Below are 26,286 nucleotides of genomic sequence, written 5' to 3'. Positions count from 1 at the left end.
GGGAATGGGAAAAATTCATTTTTTGAACAAGGATAAGAAAAACTGTTAAAGAAAACTAGGCACTGGAATAATATCAGATTAAATCCTAAGGTTCTTTCTTTTTTTCCTATCCATTAAAAAAATCAAACCCCAGCCAGGCATGGTGGCCCATAGCTGTAACCCCAGCTATTCAGCAGACTAAGGCAGGAGTATTACAAGTTTAAGGACAGCTTGGGCAACTGAGTGAGATCCTCAGCAACTTAGTGAGATTCTATCTCAAAAAGAAAACAAAAAGGATTGGGGATGTACTAGAGTGTCTCTGGGTTCAATCCTTAGTAACACAAAAAAGCAAAAACAACAACAATCTAAACTTCTCAGAAAATGAAAAAAAAAAATCTTTGTGATCTGGCTGCTGCTACTTGCTTCATTAATCTTGGTCTAACCAAAACTCTTTGCCCAAGCTGTCCAAATGGTAAGCCATATTTTCTTTCACCCAAGGGTCACTCCTAAATAGTTTTGCTTAAATAGTTCCTTACCCGTGCACTAAATTAAGATTTAGTTTTCTTATATCCCTCAGCTGTCCAGTTCCAATAAAATTTCTTCAATGAGCACCTACTATTAAACAATTATGGTTTATTATATGTTCTGTCTGTCTACAGCAGAAGTACAGCAGGCACTTACTTAATGATGCTAAATGAAGGGGGACTTTCATATAAAGCCACTAGGAAAAAAAACTTTAAAAAGTACACTTTTGATATTGTTGCCTTCCTTTTCAGATACCTTGTAAACAACTAAATGAAAACAGAATCCCTTAGAACAGAATTCAAAGGTCATGATTTGATCCTACTTTTCAGTCTTATTTCCTACTTTTTGACATTACTAATTCTATTCCCTTATTTTTTGGAAGGGTAGAGAATAAGATATGTTCCCTCTGCCTAGAATGCTTTCTTCCTTTCTCTACCTTTGTGATACACAGTAAAGCCGTAATGAGGTACTCCCACCTATGAAGCTCCTTTTGTCTTTCATAATACTTCATATGTATGTAGCATGATGCTTATTTACTTCACAGCATTTTATTTCCCTTTCTAAAGGGCATATCCCTTTTAGTGGGGTTCTTACGCTGGGATCTATGAGGAGGTCTAGGGATAGACTCTCATTTTTAAACACTTAACTGGGAAAAAGACACATCTTTATTTTCATTTAACACCCTGAAATTCACCATTTTCTTCAATTTTTTTTTTCTTTTTGGTGCCGGGGATTGAACCCAGAGCATTGTGCTTGCAAGGCAAGCACTCTACCAACTGAGCTATATCCCTAGCCCTTTCTTCAATCTTAATGCAGGCAATTAACAAAACAGTGTTAGTATATTAATATACTATATTAGGTAGCAGAGGTAGTATTAGGTAATATAGTAAATCAGGTTATATATGTGATTCTTACTATTACAAAACTCAAATACTTTCATATAATGAAGTTACAGATAATTTACAATATTATTTATGCCCATTGCTAATTAAATATTCTGGTAGCTATCAGATCGGCTGCTAGAATTTACTATTTAATATGTTAGTAAAGCACTAACATATATTGCTTCTTTCTGTACTATGTTGATAATTATCTTTCAGAATAATTGGGTTTCCTACGAAATGAGGATCCACATGCTTCCTGAACTGCCAAAGGGGTATACGGTAACAACAACAAAACACCCCCAAAAACTCCTGCTTCACAACAAAGAATGCACCTTACCTCTCATTATTCATTGCATACTGTAGGTATAAGAATTGCCATATGCTCTCAAATTTGATTCTTTTTAAAATTATTTACTTTATGGATTCTGTTATCTAGTTTTTCAACATGGTAGTAAGCCCAAAACCTAATCCTGGGCTGATATCATATTTTAATTCTAAACTTTATTTGCTTCACGATTTTAGATGAATGATTCCTAAATCAAGTATAGCTCTTCAACCTATTTGGAGTCATGTATTTCTCTGATAAATGTTCGGCTGAATGAAAGAAATGAAAATACTTGCATTGGGGTTGTGGCTCAGTGGTAGAGTGCTTGCCTAGCATGTGTGAGGCACTGGGTTCAATTCTCAGCACCACATATAAATTAATGAATAAAATAACGGTCTGTCAACATCTTAAAAAAATTAAAATATATTTGTACAAATCTGTATGTCACCTTGTTATAAACAAAGATAAATCTGATATTTATTTATTTTTGCAGTACTGGGGTTTGAATCTGATGGTGCTTTACCACAGAGTTTATCCCCCAGCCCTTTTTATTTTGAGACCTGGCTAAGTTACCAAGGCTGGCCTTGAACCTCTGATCCTTTTACTTCAGTCTCTCCATTTGCTGGGAGTACAGGTGTGCACAACTTGGCTTGGTTACAGATGTAATCTTAGAATTCAGAATTTTAAATTTAGTATGCAATATTTTCATATATACCACTGGGAAAAGGGGTTAAAGGTTTACACAAGAAGATTCATTAATTTGGGGGTGGGGCTGTGGCTCAGTGTTAGAGTGTTGCCAAGCACAGGTGAGGCACTGGGTTCATCCTCAGCACCACATAAAAATAAAATAAAGGTATAAAAAAATATATGCTAAAAAAAAAAAATCTATGAATTCTGCAAGATAATGAAGGGTTTTAAAAGGCAAAGCAGTAGTACTTAAGTGTTTTCTAACTTATGACAGAATGGACACTGTATCAATGTATAAAAAGTACTACTAAACACAAATTAGCAGAGATATTCTTCTCAGTTTCCTCATCTGAAAACAGGAGATATTGGCACCTCACAGAGTTATTCAGGGAATTAAATTAAATAATGCATACACAGACTTAGCCTATCACTAGTAAGCAATGCTTAATAATTTAAAGACTATTAATTTACACATTATCTAAACAACACAGGAAGAGGTAAGAAATAATAAATATGATAAAAATGTACTTGGAAAAGAATATTATCTATACCTGTATACTTTAAAATAAAATAAGGAGTTAAGATTCAAAATTACCTCCTTTTGTAATCTAACCATTCATATTGGAATACATACCGGATCAACTTGCCATATGATAACTGTTGTATCTTTTGATCCTGTTGCTAGTTTAGTGCCATCATTAGAGAATTTACAGAACCACACTTCATTACAATGCTCTGTAAGTATCTGCTGAGTATAACAGGGGAACTGCCTCCTAAAACAAAGAAGTCCACACATAATTATTATTTCAAAACATTTTTGGAGATCACATCATAAACTTCAAAAATAAAATACGAATGCATTTGTATATCTTAAGAATCAAGTTTACATTGGCAAGGAAACCTTAGTTGGAGTCAGTAATCTAAATCTACTTCAACTTAAAATTTAGTTCTTTTCCCCTCTTCTGATAATTATTTGGTCTGATTAAGTCAGTTCATAAAAGCAATAATAAGGGATCATGTTTATCTCTGTACATAACTTGAATGGCATTAGCTGGTGTTCCAGAAAGAATAAGAAATAACATAACATCTTCAACTATATAAAATCCAGTTACTTAATTAGAAAAGCAACTTGGTATCATGAAAAGAGTACAGGCATTACAAAGATTTTGGGTCCCCGCTTCTCAGTCACAGCTTTAATGTCTTTAGCAAGTCATGTAACTCCTTCCTCTGAGCCTCAGTTCCCTCATTTGTAAAAGGAGATTAATATTCATCTGACAAGGTTCTTAGGATTCTTGTAAGGATTAGAAAAAAACACCTAAAATTCCTGGAATACATTGGATACTCAAATGAGATTACTGTATTATTTTTGGAGGGGCATAGAAGGACAATATATGCAGGGGTTGCTATAGTTTAAAACCTTAAGAATGGGGGAAGGAGAGTCTGACAGATATATGCTCAAAACTACCTCAGCCACTTACTACTAGCTATGATTCTGTGATTTTTATTTAATCTCTCAACCCGATTTTCCAATAAAATAAAGAATGGTACCTGCCTTACAGAATGCCTCATATAAATATGATATAAAAGGATGAGATGATGAATATAAAACATGTAGATTGAGTATGATACTTAGCTGGTACTTCATAAATGTCAGCTATTATTATATGGTAAAAGCAAAGAATTCTCTGGTTTATGATTAAGTCTAACAAGTTAAAGAGGAAAAGTTTTACCATAAGAATGACTACTCCCATTAAGTACTTAGTTTAAAAAATCATTTCATCCTTTTTCAATCTGCCCATTAGCACTGTCCAATAGAACTTTCTGTAACAGCAAAAACGCTATATACTTGTGCTTCCCAGTATAGCTATATGTAGGTATTGAACAAATTGAAATATGAGTAGTAACCCTGAAGGACTTAATTTGAATTATTTTACACATTTGTATTTAGATACAATTAGTGGCTACTGTTTGGACAGCGTGACATTCTATATAGGCTAAGCATCCCTAATCCGTAAACCTGAAATGCTCCAAAATCTGAAACTTTTTGAGCACTGACATGACAACACAAGTGGAAAATTTCATCCCTGACCTCAATATTGTACAAAATTACCTTCAGGATAGATGTATATGGTGTATATGAAACATACATGAATTCATGTTTAATATTGGGTCTCATCCCCAAGATGACTCATTATATATATGTAAATATCCCCAAATCTGAACAATTCAAATCCAAAACACTTTTGGGTCTCAAGTATTTCGGATAGGGATATTCAACCTGTCTTATAAATTCTCTATTAAAAAATTACTCAAGTGTTAATGTCTACAATTTTAAGTTTATCTTGAAAACTATTCTTCCCTACTTTTCCCTAAATACTCAATCATTTAGAAGTCTTGCATAATGATATAGAGGTATAGTCCCAGAATTTAGGAGACTGAGGTGGGAGGATTGCTTGAACCCACAAGTTTGAGCCTTGGCAACATAGCAAGATCATATCTCAAAACAAACAAACAAACAAACTCCCACAACACACACACATATTTAAACATATTTAAAAATATATATTTATTTATTGATATGGTCAATTCACCAGCCTGATAGGTAATAATATATTAAAAATCTATTACTGTTCTTTACCTGGCACATATGGTAATGGCAATCTGCCTGAATAGTTGGCTATTAGGAAGTTGCTTTAAACTTTCATATTAACTACAAATTGCTTCAATATTAAATGAAATATTATTCTACTCTAACCTGAATCATAAGCAATCAAGCTGGCATTATTAGCATAGGTGCCAAGCTCTGTGTATGATGCTCTACATATAATATTTCTAGTTCTCAAAACTACCTTGTAAGAGGAATTCTATCATCCCTGTTTTCATGAGGCTCAAAGAAGCAGATAGTTCATCAGATACCATAAAATAGATAAGGAAGTGAAAGAAATTTTTTTTTTTTTGGGGCGGTGGGGTGGGGTGGGGAGATGTGACTGGGGATTGAATCCAGGGATGCTTTACCACTGAGCTATATACCCAGTTCTTTTTTATTATTTTGGGATGGTCTCACCAAGTTGCTGAGGTCTCAAACTTGTGATCCTCCTGCCTCAGCCTCCTGAATTGCTGGGATTACAGGTGTGCACCACCATGCCTGACTTGAAATAGGGTTCGAACCTATGGCTGACTCCAAGCCCAGTTTCCTCTGTATATGTTACTTTAAATAATATTTTTCAGACTGGATAAAATTCCAATCAAGTAATTCAAATGGCTAAAGTATCTAAATTAGGGTATCAAAGTATCTTTAAGGAAGGACTGATTCATAATCAAAATTGTAGACACAAATCATCTAGTCTGACAGTTATATATGAATATCACTAAAGTGGTATTTAAATCATCATTATTTAAATAATTTTTTAAAAAGACTAATATAACAGCTCCATTTACTACAAGCCTATTTTTAGGCATATACAAGTGATAGTTAATATTCCTTTGCTTTTAAATACACTTATGATGTTAAAAAGCAGTACCTTCTCATAAAACTGATTAAAATGTAGTGTTTAGCCAAACTGCATCTTCACTCTGTACCTACAAATATTTTATAATAATCCCCCTTACTAAAAAAAAAAATCAATACTTATAAAAACTACCTATAGATACATCCTTCCACTGGTTGGTGAAACACCCACAGAATTATTTTTTTAAGGAAATCACTGTTTACTGATCAAATTAAGGCTCAAGTATGTGTATACTAATTGTGAAAAGCAGAAATTATACGCAATATCTAATGAAAACTTTTCAGTGTTGATGGGGATTTTTAAAAAAGTCCTAATTTGGTTATTCATAATCAATTCTTTACACATCAGAGAGAAGAGACAAAAGTTAGTGGTTAAGTTCCAATACTAAGATTTAACTTCAGAAAATAGTTTTCTAATTTCAATGCTAAAATCTCTTCCTAGAAGAGAGTAAAACAGGTAATTATTATCAGTTTTTCCTTTGAAGTTCTCTAGTTGAAAATACTAGGAATGAAATCAAATTCAGGTTCTTTATTTTCCCAGTTCAGCAATGAAGAGTATAACTCATTCTCAAGACTGTGGATAATGACTTAATGCCTGAGGTTACCCACTCAGCATCTTTAAAAATCAAACTTGAATGAATAGTTAAGGCTGACTCCTGGTTTTTGGGCATGAGAAAATAGGGTAGATCCTCACAGACAATTCAAGAAGGGAAATTCGATTTTGAAAATGCTGTACTTAGCTGGGGATATAGCTCAGGTGGTAGAGTGTTTGCCTAGCATGCACAAGGCCCTGGGTTCAATCCCCAGCACCACCACCAAAAAGAAAAAAAAGAAAATGCTGTGCTTAAAATACTTGAGCAGCATTCAAATAATTCTATTAGACCTAAGGCTTAGGAGGATTCTGTAGCTCTACTCATATGAGTTACTAGATCCACACAAGTATAAGCTAAGCAGGAGAGAAAGATGAGAAAAGAAACAATTCTGGAATACACTGAATGAAGGGAGAGGTAAAGAGAAGGAAATTGAGGAGGAGCAAGGAGTACAACGGAGAGTCTGGAATGTTAGTTGAAGGAAAGGGTTCAAAGGAAAATGATTAAATGCTACATAGAAAGTTCTAGATACACTTGGGAAGTACCCAATGAATTTGATTAAGAGGTTGTTCTGCACCAACATCAACATCTGTTCTGATGTTATATTAGCTGCACTTACAGAAATCTGAAGAGTGAAGGAAAGTAAAGACATGGACTCTAAATGCATAGTGGGCATTGATTTCAAGAATTTAGCTCTGAAGTGGGTATGGTGGTGGTAACTAGGAGGAGCAGAAAGGTTTTTTGTTTTAAGATCACAAAAAAGACTGTCCAAACCAATGGTAATTTCTGAAGAACTCTTTCAGCTCCACGTAAAATCTCAAAATGCTTTCTACATTGGTTTATGAGAAACTGACCCAATTTGGAAGATGGAAAAAAATTATATTAAATTATACTAAATATTCACCATAATTTAGTTTCACAGGTACTGACAGATAAATTAAAGAGCTTTGGAAAAATGCACACCATATTCCCATAGATTTCAGTCTCCAAATAGGAAGATGAGCTTTTAACCTTCTGATACCTCTTTAACCATGAAGTCTAGTCATTACCTCTCAGTATGTTCCAACAGTAATAAACTTATGAACCAAGAAAAAGATTTGAGCTCACAAATGCTTTATGTTATTCTCAAATCCCTTAAAGGAGCTGTGAAACATGAAACTAAATAGCCTTTTAATCTATTATCTCCTCTTATTTTTCAATTTAAAATTTTTAATTTTAAAAATTCTCAAGTCAAAGAATATTAAAGAGTGAAAAGGATCTGTATATAGTCACTTTGTCAGAATACTTGAGATGTACCACGTAATAACACTTTAAGATGACTAATACTTCTAAGTAATCTAAGACCAACAGCTTATTTTTTTAATTAAGTGGGGAGAGTGAGGTCAAAATGACATACCCAAACTGGGTTATGGAGCTAGAGTTATATAGCTCAATGGGGAGAGTCCTTACCTAACATTCATGAGGCCTTGGGTTTCACCTCTAGTAGTAATCACCCTCCAAAAAATAGTGGTTTATGCAGACCTAAAATATTGTTTTATATAAAAGTATGGATGTGTGTATATACATAATTTTATGATTATTCAGAAGTCCTTCATTTATCCAAAGCTGTCAAACATGCCTTTTTATTTTTATTTTTTTTAAATTGGTTTAGAGGACTGAAGCTAGGGGTTACTCTATCACTGAGCTACATCTCCAAGTCTTTTCACTTAAAATATTTGAGATTGGGTCTAAATTGTCTAGGCTGGCCTCAAACTTGCCATCCTCCTGCCTTAGCCTCTGGAGTATTTAGAATTACACGTATGCACTACCTCATGTGGCATCAGTACACCTTTGTCCTCCTTTGTCATGTTACTTTCATTAGTTCTTTGAGGGAGCTTTACCAAAAGCAATGTAGCATATGCACTGCAGCTGTTCCCCTGTCTGGTTCATCAGAATCAAAATCATTTCCTTTTTTTTTTTGTGGTACTAGGGATCAAACTCAGGGCCTTAGCGCTTGCAAGGCAAGCACTCTACCAGCTGAGCTATCTCCCCAGCCCTCAAAATCATTTCCTTTCTAGAGTTTGAAAGATTTCACAATTTGTTTTTTAGCTTTAATTTTGGAGATCATTATTAAAATAGAAGGGAGACTTTTATCAAAATACTTCTAATGTTGGAAGATAAGCCTGAATTCTTAAAAGTTTGGTTATATACAAAGGTAAATATAATACTAAAATGCATACCAGAAAATTAATTCCCATTATTCTAACCACTTTGAAAATATCTCTTCTCTAAACAGAACTTTCATTAAAGAAAAAGTATTTCCACAATCGTAGTAGGCAGAAAATAATCGGCCATAAATTATTAGACACAGAAAATGACTAATCAAACCCATAGATAAAAATTGGTTTTCCAGTTTCAGATCCTGAATAAAGTTTACTATATAAACATGTACATTTTTTTCTTAATTTTCAATTGTAGTAGTAGTTTTAGCTTTACTTATGAATAAATACTAAATCAGACAAACTGTTATATAGCTACAGAGTAAAATTCTAAAAAAGAATACATTCGATTAAAAAGTTCAAAACTTTCTGTAAAAATGTTAGCATTTTTCAGAATATAAAAAGTTTTTCTCTTACCTACTACAAACATGATCTATAAGTAGAGACACAGAATCTAGATTATTATCAAGTTTGGTATTGTGATATAGGCACCGATCCCTTTGTAGTTCCACCGCCTGCCGCAGGAGAGTCTGTAAACGCCGTGGGGGAAGCATCACTGATGGTGGTAAATAGGCTTTAATAAAAGATATTTTAAAAAAAGAGAAATAAAAATAATAAACCATAAACTTTTATTTTAGACATTTGCTGTACTTGTCCCTATCTCATCATACTGCTGTACATCATCTGCTGTACTTGTCCCTATCTCAAAATACTGTGTTCCTTAAACAGGTAAGTTCTAAAGTTCTAAAGGGTGTGATATAACATGAATTCTAAGAATATTTGTCAAAAATTACAGTGATGATGCCACTAGATAGGGATATACTTGTGTAGGAGGGCTTTATTGTGTAGGTGAATTTTTTGAAAACCCCAACAAAAATAAAAACAAGAAGAAAAGTAGATGATGATGAAAAGAAAATCTAATGTGATTGTGCATTCAGTGGGAGGCCAGATACATGAAAACCCTCCAATTAGCAAAAAGCAAGTCAAACTGCTAGACTAAGTTCGAGTAAGTCTAACTGCTAGACTGCTAGATTAAGTTCGAGTTCCCATCATATAGCTCCTAATTCTTTGTAGAAATTGAGAGAATAAATGGTGGTGCTTTTTTTTCCCCCCTTCCTTTCTGGTACTAGGAATTGAAAACTGGTGGTGCTTTACATCCTTAGCCCTTTTTATTTTGAGACAGTTTCCCAGATTGCCCCACGGACTTCAAACTCACAGTCCTATCTCAGCCGCCTGAGTAGTTGGGATTACAGGTGTTCACCACCATGCCTAGCTGAGGTGTTCTGATATTAACAACAACCTATTCCTTCAACACCTTATTCCTTTCCAATATCATGGTTTTCTGAATCTCAGGATTTTTACCCCTACTTCAACATAAAAACTATATAATATGATTTAAGCAAAGAGAAGGTCTTTTACACAAAGATATAGCAAAAATGAAGTGCCTACTACAATTTGTAAGTTATGTAACACAGTGGTGTGAGAGTAAAACAATTTACCTAAAGAAATCTGGACCTAACTATTGAAACAAAATTTGAAAATCCTCGTGGCTTAAGGCTGTGGTTTACATACTTTTCTCTAATCACAATACCTTTCCTCCTAAGAAAACTTAAGAAACATCACTGCATAATACAAATAAAAGTAAAATTGTACTGAGACAAGCACCCTCTCAGTGACTCCTGAGGTTAGATAGGGCAATTTGAAAATATTTGGTTTAAAGAACTTCTTTAAAGGATCCCCATGTATAAATTATGTCTAGACACAAGTCTTTCTAATTGATCCATAATATCTATTTGTAATTTCAGAAAAAAAGAAAGAAAGAGCAAATATTAAGATTCTTACTCTGAAGTTTGTCCAATAGTTTGGATCGGGAAGCTGTCCCTTTGCCTTCCCATTCTGCTTTTGCACGTAGGTCTTCTGCGTGGCTACACATCAGATACCTAAAAATCCAAAAGAGAAAGAAACAAACATCAAACCTTTTTCTCTGGAATATAATTGAAAAATATTGACTATATTTTGGCTATCCAGTTCTTACTAATACATATCAAGAAAGAATTTCTACAGTGGACTCAACTCATTCATATAACGTGGTATCTACATATAATTACTAAAATGTAATATAATAATTACAGCTAACTATACAATACTATTGTTGTCACCTATTATATTTCTATACATTATATATATGTAGCTTTTATTGTATGCCAGGCTCTGTTCTGAACCCTCAATATGCATTACTTCACTTAATGTTCAAAATAATCCTATATGAAATAAGCACTGTTAGTATTACTCTACTTCTATAAATGAGGAAATCTAAGTACAAAACTAGCCTGGGGGGAGGCGTTGGGTAAAGAGGCAAAATAGTAATGTAGGAATCTAGGCCATTTAACCACTGCCTACTTTGTGGCAGTGAATCAAAACAAAAACAAAACAAGAAAAAACCCTTAAATGATATTTATACTAGGTTATTTAACCAAAAAAACAACATACCTTAAGGGTCTATAACAAATATCACTTAAGAAAGGGTATAAATAGATAACATCCTTGTCATTCTGTGAAAGGCACTGAAATCCCAGAGCACAAAATCTGGAAATGTTTATTATTTACTGTATGTACAAAAGGTGACATAAGCACTAAAGTTCATAGATTCTGGAGAATACATAATGGTCCCCTGCTGTGCTGGGGCTGGCTCTTCTAAGAATGGGATTTAAGAGTAAAAGCAGTGAAGGCACTTGATTCAAACATGGAGATTAGACCTGGCAACTAACTCTCTTGCTGTTTTGTCTGGTATTCTGCCAAACAAATCTGACTTGTAAAAAGGTTATTCAACAGGACCGTAAGGATTAAACAAATGAAGTAGACTTGCTCTGCTACCTTGCTACATGGGCAAAGCTCAATAAATGGTAAGTATCAGAAAGCTCTCAGTTAACATGAGCACTGTCACCTCCTTTACTTTCTGTATCCTTCACCCACCCTGGTAATGGGAATTGAACCCAGGGATGGTCTACCATTGAGCTACATCCCCAGCCTTTTTAATTTTTCTTATTTTGAGACAGGATCTTCCTGAGTTGCTGAGGATAGTCTAGAATTTGTGATCTTCATTCCTCAGTCTCTTGAGTAACTGGGGTTACAAGTGTGAGTCAACATGCCAGGCTTGCCCCCTCCTTTTCTTAACTGCAAAAAACCATATTTCACTTAAGAGTTCAAATGATTTAATGGCTTTTTAAATTTATTTATTTAATGGCTTCTTATCCAATAGAACGATTTGTTTTTTTTTTTGCTACAGAATATATAAATAGTGATTCAGGTGATGAAAAGATTTTACTTAAAAAAAAGGTGCAAATAATTGTACAAAAAAAAAAAAAAAAAAGCCCAACCAGAAGCTGAATAAGTGAAAATTGTTTCTAAAATAACTTAATGGGATAATTCATGATTATTGTATGGGAAAATTACTAAACTTTGCCAAAGTGACCTATGGTTGCTTCTGTGCCCTTTGGAAAACACACATTAAACCTGAGGTTTTAAATGAATGTCTGTTTATTGAAAGTCATATGGCATAATTGAAACGACACTGCACTGACAAAAAAAAATCATGAATTCTGATTCCAGTTCCACATCTTGTCATCCTATGGTCAAAAATTCAGGGAATAAACTTGATGCTGAAGTTCACTTTAGAATAAAAGCTAATAAATTATATATTCTGTTATCAGAGCAAATAAAATACATCTATCATGTGAATATTTAGTGAGAAAGATATATCTTTTGAAAAAGGTAATCAGAACAAAATAATCTGTCGACCACAGTACCAAAATAGCAAGCAGAATTTTACTATTTCAAGACCCATGACTTTGGAATAAATGAAACTAGGTGTTTTTTTTTTTTTTTTGGGTGCTGGGGATTGAACCCAGGGAGGGCCTGTGCTTACAAGGCAAGCACTCTACCGACTGAGCTATCTCCCCAGTCCCGAAACTAGGTGTTTTTAAAAAAATATTATTTCTAGTTGTCCACAGACTTTATTTATTTATTTATATGCCATGCTGAGAATTGAACCCTGTGCCTCACACAAGCTAGGCAAGTGCTCCACCACTGAGCCACAATCCCAGCCCTCAAAACCAGGTTTCGAGACTTGGCTCTTTGATTTATTAGCTTTATTTTGGGCTGATATTTCTTTGAGACTTGGCTTCCTTATTTGCAAATTAAGGATTTATTTCCTTGGCCCATTTTTTTTGTCTATCATTTTGTATCTAAGAACTCATTATATATTAGATATTTTCTAGATGCTGGGGCCATATTGTATAGTGAAATGTACTATAAAGAAAAATATTTCAAACAAGGCACAGTGTGGCACATGCCTATAATTCCAGCTACTTGGGAGATGGAGGCAGGGAGATCACAAGTTGGAGAGCAGCCTCAGCAACTCAGCAAGACTCTGTCTTAAAAAATAAAAAGGGCTGGAGGTACAACTCAGTGACAGAATGCCCTGAGTTACAAAACAACAATAACAAACAAATAGTGGATAGCCTCAAGAGAGGACATTTGGGCTGGGACCTGAGGAACTAGTAACCAAAGATTAGGGGAAACACATTTAAGACAGAGCGGACAAGCTGTGCAAATGCCTGAAGGCTTGGAAGTTAAGGAAAATAATTAATATCACTAGGCAGTAAAAAATAAAGAAAAAGCAAGAAAGGATGGGGGCGTGGAATTCTGTATGCTTAAGTAAAGATTCAGAGTTTTATTTTAAGTGTGCCAGAAAGCTAGTGGAATGTTTTATGCAAAAGAGTGAAATGGCTTAACTTATGTATTATTATGTATTTTTTTTTGGCTGCTTTGTGAGACATGCATGGTTCAGGGAATAAGGGTGAATGGAATGTAAATAAGGTAGGAAGTTACTACAATATTCTAGAAGAATCAATTCTTAAGGATTAACCAGGATAGAAAATGTGGAGCTGGAGAGAAATGGACATATTTGGAATGTTTTTGGAGTTAGGATATATGTGTCAAAGTTAAAAGACAAAGAAAAAGCAAGGGTAAGGCTGAAGTTTTTTGTTTGAGCAACTAGGTAAAACCAGATTTGTAGGGGCATGGGTGGAAAATAAAATTTCAATCAAGAATTTTGTTTTGAATATAAAATTTTGAGACATATTAAAATCCAAGTAGAGATTGTCAAGTAGGCTATTCGTCAAGTAGTTCAGATGAGAGGGTATGTTTAAGAGCCATTAGCATATAGATAGTACATGAAAGGATAGTCCAGAAAGAATATAAAGACTGAGAAGAGAAGAGGGGCCCAGAACCAAACCTTTGGGTACTCTAACATTTAAAAGATTAGCTGGGCACGGTGGTGTACATCTGTAATCTTGGAGGCTCAGGAGGCTGAGGTTGGAGGAATCCAAGTTCAAAGTCAGCCTCAGAAACTTAGCAAGACCCTGTCTCAAAATAAAAAGCAAGAGGCTAGGGATATAGCTCAGAGGTAGAATAAGCCTGGGTTTAATAACAAAAAAGTTGCCAAAAAAGTTGTATGCACTTCATTGCTTACTGTGATCCAAGCCACAGGGTTGGTAAAAGTTTTGAAATAGCATTTCACAGGCAATACTTATTTCTTTATCCTTTCACCCACTTACATATCTTCCTTCCTAGGATGACAAAAATAGGTTGTATACACATCAATGAATTTATCCACTGAATTTTCAGGTGTTCACATGAAAAAATATTACTAGTTTGGCCAATAGTAAATTTGGTAAAAATAATAGCCTCTTCATCAACCTGGTGTCTAAGAACTCAGCTTCCTTACCCACTAAGAACATGAATGCGTTCTGTATTGTATTTCAGTGGCGTCAATTCACAGCGTAGAACTTGAAGTGCCTCCAGGACCTTGCCATCCTCCAGGTATTCCAGGTACTTCTGCTGCAGCAGCAAAAACTTCATCCTCTGACATGACAGAAAGCAGCAGTCAGGGGAAAAAAGTTGATGGAAGTTTCAGAAAATGTTTGTGCCTAAACAGAACAGTAGAAACCATTCTACTATGCCCTTTGAAAGTATTTTTATAAAGCTTCAAGATGACTCAAAATATTGTGGCTTAATAGAGTCATAAGTCGATTAAATCTAACTTTGCTCAAATCTACATCTTAAGAAAACTGCCTTGACTCTCAAAACAGACAAAACCATTAGTGACCAAGGCTTCATCAACATAGGGAAAAAAATGAATTCTGCTTATGTGTTCTCCTAGAATTTTATTTCTTGCATTGTGAAAATTTGTAACTATGCCAAGAATTCCAAATTTGCTTTTTAAAAATGTCTGACTTTTTATAATAAGGTACTGAACGGTTTTATGAAACAGGTTTGGAAAACACTGGAAAGAAACCAATTAATAGAAGAACGATTTAAAAGCCATGACATATAAGCTAAAGGTATAGCTTAGTGTAGAGCACTTGCCTAGCATGACTGAGGCCCTCAGTTTGATCCCTCATACCACAAAAACAAAAAATTATCAACAACAAAAAATACCAAAACAATGTAAAACAGGGACTAAGCAGTCCAGAAAACAGGTCTAGAGCTTCTGTTTAGAAGTAGAAAAGTGTCATATTTGAGCTTATCAAAAGTAAGAAACAGTGTCTAACAAATGAACTAGAGGTTGGTATACAAAATACTGAGCTTCCTATGACTAAAGTGGATAAGTACACAAGCTCACTCTCTGCTAGGCAGCTATAAAGGGATGCCTACCTTAGAAGGCTGGATTTAAAAATATGCAATATTTGTATTTGTGTATTTGTAACAATCTGATCACTGATTGAAGCACAGACAATTATTAACAGCTCTTTTCTCCCAAAAGGATAAACCACTTTCAGCTTACTGTGAGGCACTTTACCACTGAGTTACATCTCCAACACTCTTCATTTTTTATTTTGAGGCAGGGTCTCACTAAGTTGCTTAGGGCCTCACTAAGTTGCTGAGGTTGGTCTTGCATTCCTGCCTCAGCCTCCTGAGTCACTGAGATTATAGGCATGTACCATCATGCGCAACTATTTTTTTGTTTTAATTCTTTTTAATGTTATCTTATCATTTAATGTTTAACTTGAAGTGATCATCATCACAATTTTAGCAGCTTTTAACTAGAGAGGAGAGATATATGAATATCCTACCTATGAATTCCGATGTGGAATTTCTTTTAAACTTTATAATTAAGGACTATTGCTAGAAGGGACCCTTTCATCAAATTTGTTATTTGTGGTACTTGAGCAAGTCAATCAAAGTAGGCAGAAAATGATCATCATTTAGAGACACCAAAGGATATAGTTGTAAAGGTCATAAGAACACTTAAAATAAAAACCTAAATTACAGCTTTTTTTCTTAAAATGTTTACTTCAAAATCATTAAAAAAAAATGCAGTCACAAAATAGAGAAATTACCACATATTTAGAGTATAATAAATTGGTTTAAGATTTTCTATTAAGAGTATTTAAAGGCATAAACTATAAGCTTATAAAAATTGTTTCTAGAGAACGCAAACAAAAATAAACCCGTTTATGTATGTTAGGTAAACATTTAAATACATTCTTCATAAGACAAATTGCTTATGTTTGATAATGATCTAACCTTACATCTATAGCTAAAATACAGAAAAATTTCCAAACTGAGACAAGCTTGTATAGCCCCAGGTAAATTACATTTATTAAATTTTACACATAAAGATTAATGAATCTGACTAAATACCAAGGTGCCTTGAAAAGTATGATGCTGTACATGTACTCTGAAGTTAACCTTTACGTTTAATAAAAAATACTTTGAAGTTCATCAGGTACCAAAAACCAAAAAAAAAAAAAAAAAAAAAGATTTGAAGTTATTCTGGATATTCTCACCATTTTATCATCTAGAAAAAATTCAATGTTTTATAAATGACGAGTTCATATATTTCCAAATATCAATACAATGTCAAAAGTTTAATTTAGTGTATTTCTGATTCAAACATGAGAATCATATCTAACTGCAGAATTTTTTCATTCAAATGCCACATGGAACTGGCCAGCACGTGACTGAATTTCTTCACAAATTTTCTTAGCAACTGGGAATTTGAGAGAAAATTTTTCTTTCTTTTCATTTAGGACATGTCTTTTATTTACTTATCAATCATGAGGGCCTATGCCCACTTCCTCCCCCATTCCAATGTGTGTAGGGATAGTACTACAAATGCTCTTTTCCCTCTTATTTTCCCACCAAGATCTTGACTGAACATGGTACTTCCATTCTAAGGGCCAGAAGAGAAGAAAAAGGCAGACTAACACTTTGACAGATGCCAATGAACACTTATTTCTGTATGTAGAGGGAATGCTATAAAAACAGCACAAAAGCATTTCTCTATGAGTCATTTTATCCAGATTAGATAAAGAATACCCTCAAACAGACATCAGATTTTGGTACTGTGCAACTAACATGTTGCTAGCTAAACACAGCTAGAGATTTGATAGAAGAGAAAATGACTTTTCTCCTAAAAATCAGTTCAACTCAAGTATTGATACATAAGAATGGGGAGCAAAACTTATCTCCCCAAACTTAAAGCATGAAAACATATTCAAGAAAATCTTTTTAAAAAAGTATTTTTTAGTTGTAGATGAATATAATACTTTTAATTTTTTTATGTGGTGCTGAGGATTGAACCCAATTTCTCATATATGTGAGGCAAGCGCTCTATCACTGAACTACAACCTCAAACCAATAAAGATCTTTTAATTTACAAATAATTATTTAAAATGGGGCAAAATGAAAGCTTGTTGAGATGGAGAAGGGCTCTACTAACTATATTATAAACTTTTTTATTATTAAAGATTACGAGTTTCTTGAAGAATAAAAACAAAAAAGAAAAAAAGGATAAGTAAATAAAACTCTTTTTTATATCTTTTCCAACTTCCAATTAGTTCTCTAAGAGATTATTTCTGTTCTTAAATGATTTCAACACCTTTGGGCCTGGTACTATTTCTTTCTAATATAAACCACAAATTCATAAATGACTAGGATATAGACTGACAGTTTCATATTGCAAACTCTGCTGTTGCCCTTCATACCCCATATTTGGACTGCTTCATTCTTTTCTCTCCTACTATCAGAATGAATTAGAATGAGGAAGAAAAGCTCAGAATTGTACAAAAAGTCAAGTTATTGAGGGTAGCTTCCTAACTAACTCTATAGTGGTCCTAATATTGTAATAAAAGTTGTAACAAAGTTTTATCAATTAAATCATGACTCAGAGGTATGGGGAAATGAATTATATTTAAGTCATGGCTCTTAAAACTCCTCCTTATTTGACTTTAAAATATATTAAATTTTGTATGTCAACATTTGAACATTTGTTAGACATATACCGTTATATTAAAAAATATAAAGAATCAACCTTTTTAAATATACAGAAATTTTCTGTTATTGGTCTCAGATATCCATCCAAATTCCTCAGACATGGCTAAGCATATTTGAATTCAAACTAAAAACTTGATTCATAAAGTCAGCTTCCAGAAAATTAAGAGCAACTTCTGTTATTACTAGTATCACTTGACTGGAAACCATTTAAAAGTGGGGATAAGGTGACTATTTGGGGTCAATAAAAACGTTCAGATTTCAAAAAATAAAGTACAAGCTTAGTCTAGACTAAGTCATCAAATGTGTCTAAGCATACAATTAAAATAATTAAGTTACAAAATCCAAATAGTTATCACCTAAGGTATTACAAATTTAAGCTTACATTAGATTATCTTCTGGAGATGAGGTGGGGGAGAGGAGTAAATGTGAATACAATTAGAAAGGTGAGGAGCAACTTCAAAAAATGCTGAATTGAATTTTTAAAAGCAATTGATTCATCAGCCAAAAGTGAGATAAAAGTTGGAACCCCTTTCTTTGTAATAAATACCTAAACAGTTTGATGGTGTGAGGCTCAGCCAGAGATTTAATCTTCATCTTTTATTAGATCCTAGAATGTTCTATAGACTGAACAGGCTGTAAAAAGAAAGGATTTCTCCTTATTATCTACAACTATCTTTCCTCAGTTTACATGTTGCTTCTAATGAAGGTTTCTAATGAGAGTCATAATCTAAATCCAATACAGAAGTCTCAAATTACTATAAACAAATTAAAAAAAACCAGGAAGTGAGTCCATTAAATATTTTACTACTAAATTACAAATATAATTTGGGTAAGGAAAACAAACTCTAAGAAATCACATATACTTATTTTGAAACAGTCCATAGGCAAGTTCTTTATGGTCATTAAGTAAATAGTGCTAACTTGCCCAATGGGAAGGGAACCCCAATTCTTATTTTGGCCCTTTTATTATTTTAGCTTATCCAGTCAGAGCCAAAAATGTGTGAAAGACTGCTCAATTACAATATCATTAAGTTTTAAATCACAAACACACTAGGAAAACTACTTTGTTATTAAAAAATTTGTAATCCCTTTGAATATAGAAACTTTTGTTTTTATTTTAAAATATTACTGCAGAATTGATTATTCCCTAAGCTATCCATCATCTGACTTGATAGGTGCTTTGAATTTTTTAATATTTTGAGTATTATTGAAAGGATAGAATGTACTTGTTCATGAATTTAAATGAATCCATGTTTGTTCATACGTGTTTGCATCTTTAATTCACTTGAAGCCTATTTTCTAGGATCATATTATTGTAAAGAATGATATTAAGAATTTGAAAACTCTTTTGTAATTAAAAAAAAAAAACCCATCAGGCTGTATTAAGTTTATAGAAAAAGGTAGAAAAGATTAATGTTTGACACAATTAAAAAAAAAAAAAAAAAAAAACAAATCCAAATGTTAACAGTCATTTACTAATATTTAACAAACAGCTGGTTTCCCTACTTCACTTCCTATTTGCCTTATTTCCCTCCCCCACCAGACAGGAAACTGCTTCTGACAACAAATGAATCAGCTAGAAGTTAAAAAGCCAGCAGCCACCAGCTAGCAAGCAGCTGATTCTTCAGGGTTTCCAATCACCAATACTTTGAAAAAACTTTTCCCCTCCTCTCTCTCACCAACATCTACTGAAGAAATAAAGCCCATAAGTATAAAAGAGTCATTAAGATTTATGAAAGAGGTAAACAGTTAAACTACTAAATTGATCTTGTCAGGGAAATGAGGCCAGTAAGCAAGGCCCAGTGGTCAGTCTGCATACAAACCCTCTTCCAAAGTGATACATAATATACAAACTTTGACACTGTCAATTCACATCACTTGGAATGCAAGGACAGAAAATGGTGAATACACCAATGATGTTGATTTAAATTAACTATAAATCCCAAAGATTAAAAAAAAAAAAGTACCAACTTTTTAAGGCCGATGACTATATATACCCAAACACCTTTTCTCTTTAACCAGCACATTCAACATTTTGAGTAATTATAAAAGTATAATTTATCCTTAACTCTATAAATGTAAAACTCCTATTAATAGCATCAACAGCATGAAGAGCTTTCAATATTTTTGTAAAGATTAATTAATAAACTAGGTTCAAATGACATTTACTCAAGACTTTAAAACATCATAGTCAACTCATCCTATTTATAAATTTAATTATATGAAATTTAGTTACTTTCAAGTCTTATCTTTTATAAGAGGCAGATGCCTAGAGTTATCAATAACCTACTAATATAAGCATAAATGTGAAACTAAGAACAAAAGTGTATTTACCACAATTATTCCCAACAACGTTTGAGAGATTTCAAGTGCGCCTCTTACCACAATAGCATGAGGAGAATGCACTAAAGGCTTTAGTTCATTCAGGTCATTTTCTGCCTGCAAAAATTGGTATAAAAAAAAAAAAAAAAAAAACAGAAATGTCATAAAATGCACATCAAATATATAATTTTAGCAGCAGTCACACAGCTCTATATGCCCTACTTTACCTTATCCCAGTCTCCTTCCATGACATGATTTCGGAATTTGGTAGCAGAAGGATGTTCTAAACGACATCCTGACTCTTGCATGAGGAGATCAACAGTCTGGCTGCAGGAGAGATACAGTGTAAAAAAGACCTGGCCAACTTCAGGGTTTTTACTCTTCCAAATAAGCTAATGTCTAGGAAAACAGTTGCAAAGTTTTTAAGCTAACCTCACCATAAAGGAGGGGGGGGAAGGTTTGATGTGCTAGGTTAAACAAACTTGATTTTAAAACTGCAACCTACATTTATTCCTAATCAAGTTAAAAATCTTGAAACCAGAATCAAATTCTTCCTACTTTTGTTATTTAATATATTAGAAGTTTAATGAAGTATATAAACTTTCTAAAATGTATTCTAACCAACTGGTTAAATAAATGAAGAAAAACACACCAACAAAACTCTAGGAGTTAAGATACTGTGCATGGCTCTACATTTTGAAAGATAAAAATCTTTAGTGCCATACAGGTAACAGATGACCTATGTTAGGCAAAGCCTTCCACCCAGACATTATGTTCACACAGAAATTCTACTAGGTCAATCTCTAAAATTAAAATAAATCCAGTCTTTAAAAACATTTCCTTTCTCTCTATACTAAAAATAGCAAATTTACTATGGTGTAGGTTCCAAAGAGTCACGAGTTATTTCCTCCTGCTGCTGTCAGCTTGCTTCTTGTCTCAGTAATATGTTCTGTTAGCATTTACAAAATCTGTTTTCATATTAATCCTTTTCCTTGGGGAATAAAGAGTAATGTCCTACAATATATTTCTTTTTGAGAGCTTAAAAGATTCATCAAATGTAATTTCTCCTACCACATACTTTGAAATCTAAGAATCTCCATTTACTGGTCTTATATATTTTGTTTATTTCAATGCAATGCTTTCTTCAGTTCTACTTATTTTTCAACCCAATAGTGCAATGATCTGCCAGAGATCAAAATACTTATATCACTTTCAGAAAGTGCTGCCATTCTCCCAACTCCCCAACAAATCTGTAGGTACAAAACTACATATTGGCTAACCTGAGAGTTTATTTTCATCTATGCTTTGAAGCTAGGAAACTGTTGCATGTTCTCCCCTTCATATCATTCTGTTCTGGCTCCTCCATTAGGCTTTAGGGCACTCCCACCAATCCTACCTTCTACCCTCTTTCTTAATTTTCCTTTGTGTGTATACAAAACGGTGGGTTTTGGCCAAATCCCATATCTACCTTCATCCTGTTAGTTACACAAGACCCCTTCAACTGTATTTGGAAACAAATGATTCACCAGATCAGATGTCCCCTTTTCAGAAACAATCATTTGGTTTTTACACTGGGATTTCAAACTAGCGCTAGGCTTTTTGTACACACACATATGGGCCTTTAAATGACATCAACATCATATCTTACTTCATTATTCCCATCAGATTTATCCAACCTTTTTCCAAATTATTCCAGCCCCTCAGTTCCCATAAACACTTGTAGGTGATTGTCTTTCCTGATTGGTAGTTTGCCTGGGCTGTTGTCTGTCTTGGTTGGGGGTGGGGAGGTGTCCCACAAAGATGCCTCTGAGATATACTTGAAAAACAAATCCTCCAAGGTTCATTATTTCCACCAGCTCTAATCCACCCCTCCCCCAACACATACAGAGACACACTCCCGCATCTGTCTTTATTGACAGACAATTAAGCTCTGAAGGTGCGTGGGGAGGGATCATTATTTGGTTGGCACTACCCCTCCCCAACCCCTCAACTGGCTGGCTAGTCTCACAATTTGTCAGACTGACTAATAATCCCCGATGTCCCTTCAGTTCTGCTTCTCCTCCCCGGTGGGCCTGTCTGGGCCGCGTCCTCCTCTGTACTGGGCGCTGCGTGTCCAGCGGCATTCTCTTTGAGCGAGCTCTTTCCAGCCTCCCTCTCCCATTCCCCCCTCCCCCGTGGCCTCGGTTCCTCGGTCTGCCCATCACCAGCTGCCGGCAAGGGATACTTACTTGAGCCCTAAGCCATTCAAGTGCTGTCCTATTAGCCTAATGACATCCTCATCTGACTGGGAGAGCCGCTTCTTCTTCTTGAGGCTGCTGCCCAGTTCTGGGGTGGCCAGGGAAGAGGAGGCGGCGGTGGTGGTGGCGGAGGCAGCTGCGACGGTGGCGGAGGCTGCGGCGGCCGCCCCGCCGGGAACCCCGTTATTGACATTCAGGCTGTTGCTATTGTTGCTGGCGGCGGAGGGGGCGGAAGGCAGGAGCCCATTGGCGTGGGCCAGGTCCCCCGCGGACGACGACGACGAGGGGGACGACTCTCCGTTCTGGGCCGACAAGCAGGCGAGTTCCTGGGTCTGTCCCTGGCCCCCGCCGCCCCCTCCTCCTCCACCGCCGCTGCCACCACCTCCTCCTCCTCCTCCTGCCCCGTTGGCCTGCATGATGCTGCCGCTGACCAGGCTGTGGCCGCTACTTCGGTGGGGGACGGCGGCGGCGGAAGGGGCAGCAGCCGGGGGGAGTCCCACCACTACCACCACGGAGGAGGAGGAGGAGGAGGACGACGACGACGAGGACGAGGACGACGAGGACGGAGGGGAGAGGCCTGCTCTGCCTGCCGAAGCCCCGGGCTCTCCTGCTCCCTCCGCCGCCGAGGCTCGGGGTTTCTTCCGCGGGGGCGGGGAGGCTCCGCCGGTGTCCGAGTCGGAGGAGGAGGAAGCGGAGGCCAGAGTTTCCTCGCCGAGAGAGGCCGTGGTGGGAAGCCGGTGGGGCGAGGCGGGGGAGGGGAGGCGGGGGCCGGGGCGAGGGTCGGGGTGAGGGGGGGCCGGGAAGGCGGGGAGGGGGTCAGGGCAAGAGGGTGGGGGTGAGCGGAGGGGAGGAGGAGGGGGAGAAGGAGGATCCGGGCCCTTTCCCCCCCCCCCCCCCGAGGCAGCTCAGGGTGCGCGGCCCGGGGGTCGCGCCGGGGGGCGCCGCGGGGCAGCTGCGGGGGCGCGGGGCCCGCCGCTGGGCTGAGCCCCGGCGGTGGCGGCGGCGGCGGCGGGCGGCAGCGGAGGCAGCTGCCGCCTCTGTCCTCGGGTCCGCTCCGCTCTGCTCCCTGGTGTGTTGATTCTTCCCCCAGCTGCTGCCTAATGGAGTCCAGGCGCTCGCGTCACAGGAAATGCCTATACTGCCCTCCTCACTCACTTCCGGTGGCAGGTATGGAACCTATAGGGGGCCTGTCACCCGGCACGTGTGCCGGGGGCAGGCCCCGGGGTGAGGGGAGGGAGGCCCCCGGGCCGCCGGGGTCCGACCCGACCCCGACCCCCTGCCCCAGCCCGTTGCTGGCTCCGGTCCCGGCCCCGCTCGGGCCTCTCCTCCGGCGCCCTAGCGGGGCCGGCTCGGCGAGCAGTAAGTTCGTGGCCGCCCTCCGAGGCCGGGCGTGCACAGGATGGCAAGAGTTCGTGTGCGTGCGTGCTTGTGTACACCAGTGTGACCTAGAAATGCAAGATGTGCGGTGGGACTGCAGTTTCACTGTCACGAGCCGAAGGTGCGGGTCTAGCAGGTGACCAGGTTTGGTAGCAACAACTTCCAGGCGCGGGGTTGTGGTAGGCCCCTGCCTACTGGCTTATCGCATTGTAACCAGGACTGAAACCAGGATTAACCACCTCCTCATTTGAGGATGGAAAAACTTGAATTTACACAGGCAAGTGCTACTACACACAGTTGCTGTACCCGGGGCCATCTCAGGAGGTTTGAGATGTTGAGCAAATTAGACTCCGCCCCACCGTGGGAAGATGAAATCTTTAGGAGCATAATTGATTGGAAAAAAAGTCACAGAAAGGCTTAAGGTGTATGGAGTAGGGGAGGGACTTTTCTTTGGCACTCCACTCTTTTTTAGCATTTGCCCAAGCACCTCCTTCTCTCTTTCAGCTACCTCTCATTGAGTCACTGCCCAGTTCAGGGAACAGTATCTCAGACCAAGCAGTTGCCTCCAAAATATGCGTTTAGATCCAAGCTTGAAATTTTCAAGTGACCCGTGAGGCTTCTCTGTCCCTGTGAGTTACTAACATGGAATGTAGAAATGCAGCGACAAAGGGTTGAGTCTTAATCATTGGTCAATGAATGGTGTCTATGACCCCCAATTACATGTATGTCGTTGATAACATATTTATACATTGTATAAAATCTCTTGGAAGTTCAAAAAATCTTTAAAGTAGTTTCCCAGTGGAAAAGACAGAGTGAAGTAATACATCTTATATTCCAAAATTTACAATATCAATAACTTTGCTTTTGAGGTCTTTGGAAGTAGTTCTTTTTAAAATTAGAAGTGTAATTCAAATGTTGCTGATGAGAAATTAGTAAAGAATCCTGAGCTCTACCGACTTTTAGATTGAAAGAAGGGAGGGGAAGACCAAGGCAGGATCTTACAGAGATTTAGCTTTGTAGTTCTCATCGCTTAAGTATGCTTCCAGGTGGCAGCTATAATTGCAAGGTGACTCACATGCAATATTTATATTCACCTGAGACAGACCTGAGTTCTAGTCAAGGTTCATAGGGCACTGTCACTGTATCCAGCAAAGCCAGAATTACTAGACAGTTAACACCTTCAGAGATCTCTGTATATTAACTGCAGAGACCTCATTATTAAAAGGGTTGTTATTGTTTACGCAAAACTTATTTTTTGCAGAATGGTTTATAGTAACTTATTAGGCCCCTAGCAACATTGAGAATAAATAGTATGTCAATTTATTCTGAATAGTCTATTGCTTTCTTATACAGGAAATAATCACTTAGCTACAGACCAGTCTAACGCTTCTTTAGCGAAAGAAGAAGGATGGAAGAAAAAAGAAACTGAATTCTATTGCTGTCTTAATATGTTTATCCCTGTTTTTCTACCTTTTAGGTAACCAAGACTGCTTTTATTAGAATTCTGAATTTCTGAATTCCATGTGTGCATACATTTTTCTCTGTACTAAAACACAAACTGGGAACCTTTTGTCTGAACTCTCAGTCTTTTTAGAGCCAGGTTTCAGGTCCACTTGCAGATGGATAATTTTGAAATACCATTCTGCACACTCAGAAACCTTTAGTAATACTGTATTACCTCCAAGATAAAGTCAAAATCTGTCTTGCTTTCCACAGATTGATCTGAACCTTAGTCTTTTTGTCTTTCTCTCTCACTTTTTAAAGTCTTTATTATTTTTCTTTTTAATTAACACATAATATTGGTACATATTTATGGAGAAGTTTTATCTCTTATTGATCCTCTTTATGAACCCTTTACTACCCCAAATGCACTGGGCTTATTCTTCTGAATCTTTTTCTACACTTTCCCATCTTTTCTACACTGTTTGATACCAGTTAATCTTTCAAAACTCAGCTCATTTCTGACCTCTTCAGGGGAGACTTTCCTGACTTCCAGCCTCCACCCATCATTGTGAGTATCATTTATTAGGTCCCTCAATCATGAAGGCTGCTTGTAATGTAACTTGATAAAACCTCTTCTCCAAGCCATTAGCAGAGCCTTTGGAGACCTTTGTTCCCCTTACTTGCTTTCCCCTTTCCATTCTTCTTCTGGAAAAGATTAAGTTGGGTTTAGGAATACAGGTAAAGTTGTTTTGTAGGAAAATTGAAGATATATTTAGATATTTGATTAAATTTATTTCTATACTATTTTAACAGGACTTTATTTGACCAACCCTATGCTAGGTTCCAAATAAGAACTTAAATGTCCTAAA

General features: G+C 36.6%; 2 protein-coding genes across 4 annotated transcripts in view; one reads left to right on the top strand and one right to left on the bottom strand.

The window, feature by feature from the left end:
- Window positions 1-23,498, bottom strand: part of WDR26 (WD repeat domain 26) — a 45,377-nt gene extending 21,879 nt beyond the window's left edge. For 2 of the 3 annotated variants that reach the window (XM_079106685.1, XM_079106683.1), the window contains exons 1-7: window positions 22,589-23,162; window positions 20,588-20,687; window positions 20,421-20,477; window positions 14,485-14,621; window positions 10,539-10,636; window positions 9,114-9,270; window positions 3,035-3,173 (exon numbers count right to left, since the gene is read on the bottom strand). In XM_079106685.1, the coding sequence (XP_078962811.1) occupies window positions 3,035-3,173; window positions 9,114-9,270; window positions 10,539-10,636; window positions 14,485-14,621; window positions 20,421-20,477; window positions 20,588-20,687; window positions 22,589-23,013 (1,113 nt within the window). In that variant the 5' untranslated portion in view covers window positions 23,014-23,162. Of the gene's footprint in view, window positions 1-3,034; window positions 3,174-9,113; window positions 9,271-10,538; window positions 10,637-14,484; window positions 14,622-20,372; window positions 20,478-20,587; window positions 20,688-22,588 lie in introns of all 3 variants that reach the window. The other variant, XM_079106684.1, reaches the window with a different exon arrangement.
- LOC306641571 (uncharacterized protein) overlaps window positions 23,459-26,286 on the top strand; it is a 148,054-nt gene continuing 145,226 nt past the window's right edge. The window contains exon 1 of the mRNA XM_079106728.1: window positions 23,459-24,095. Within this exon, the coding sequence (XP_078962854.1) occupies window positions 23,698-24,095 (398 nt within the window). The 5' untranslated portion in view covers window positions 23,459-23,697. The remainder of the gene's footprint in view (window positions 24,096-26,286) is intronic.

The sequence above is a fragment of the Sciurus vulgaris genome, assembly GCF_902686455.1.
Source record: "Sciurus vulgaris genome assembly, chromosome: 12".
Lineage (NCBI taxonomy): Eukaryota > Metazoa > Chordata > Mammalia > Rodentia > Sciuridae > Sciurus > Sciurus vulgaris.
This window is presented reverse-complemented; position numbering and strand designations above follow the sequence as displayed.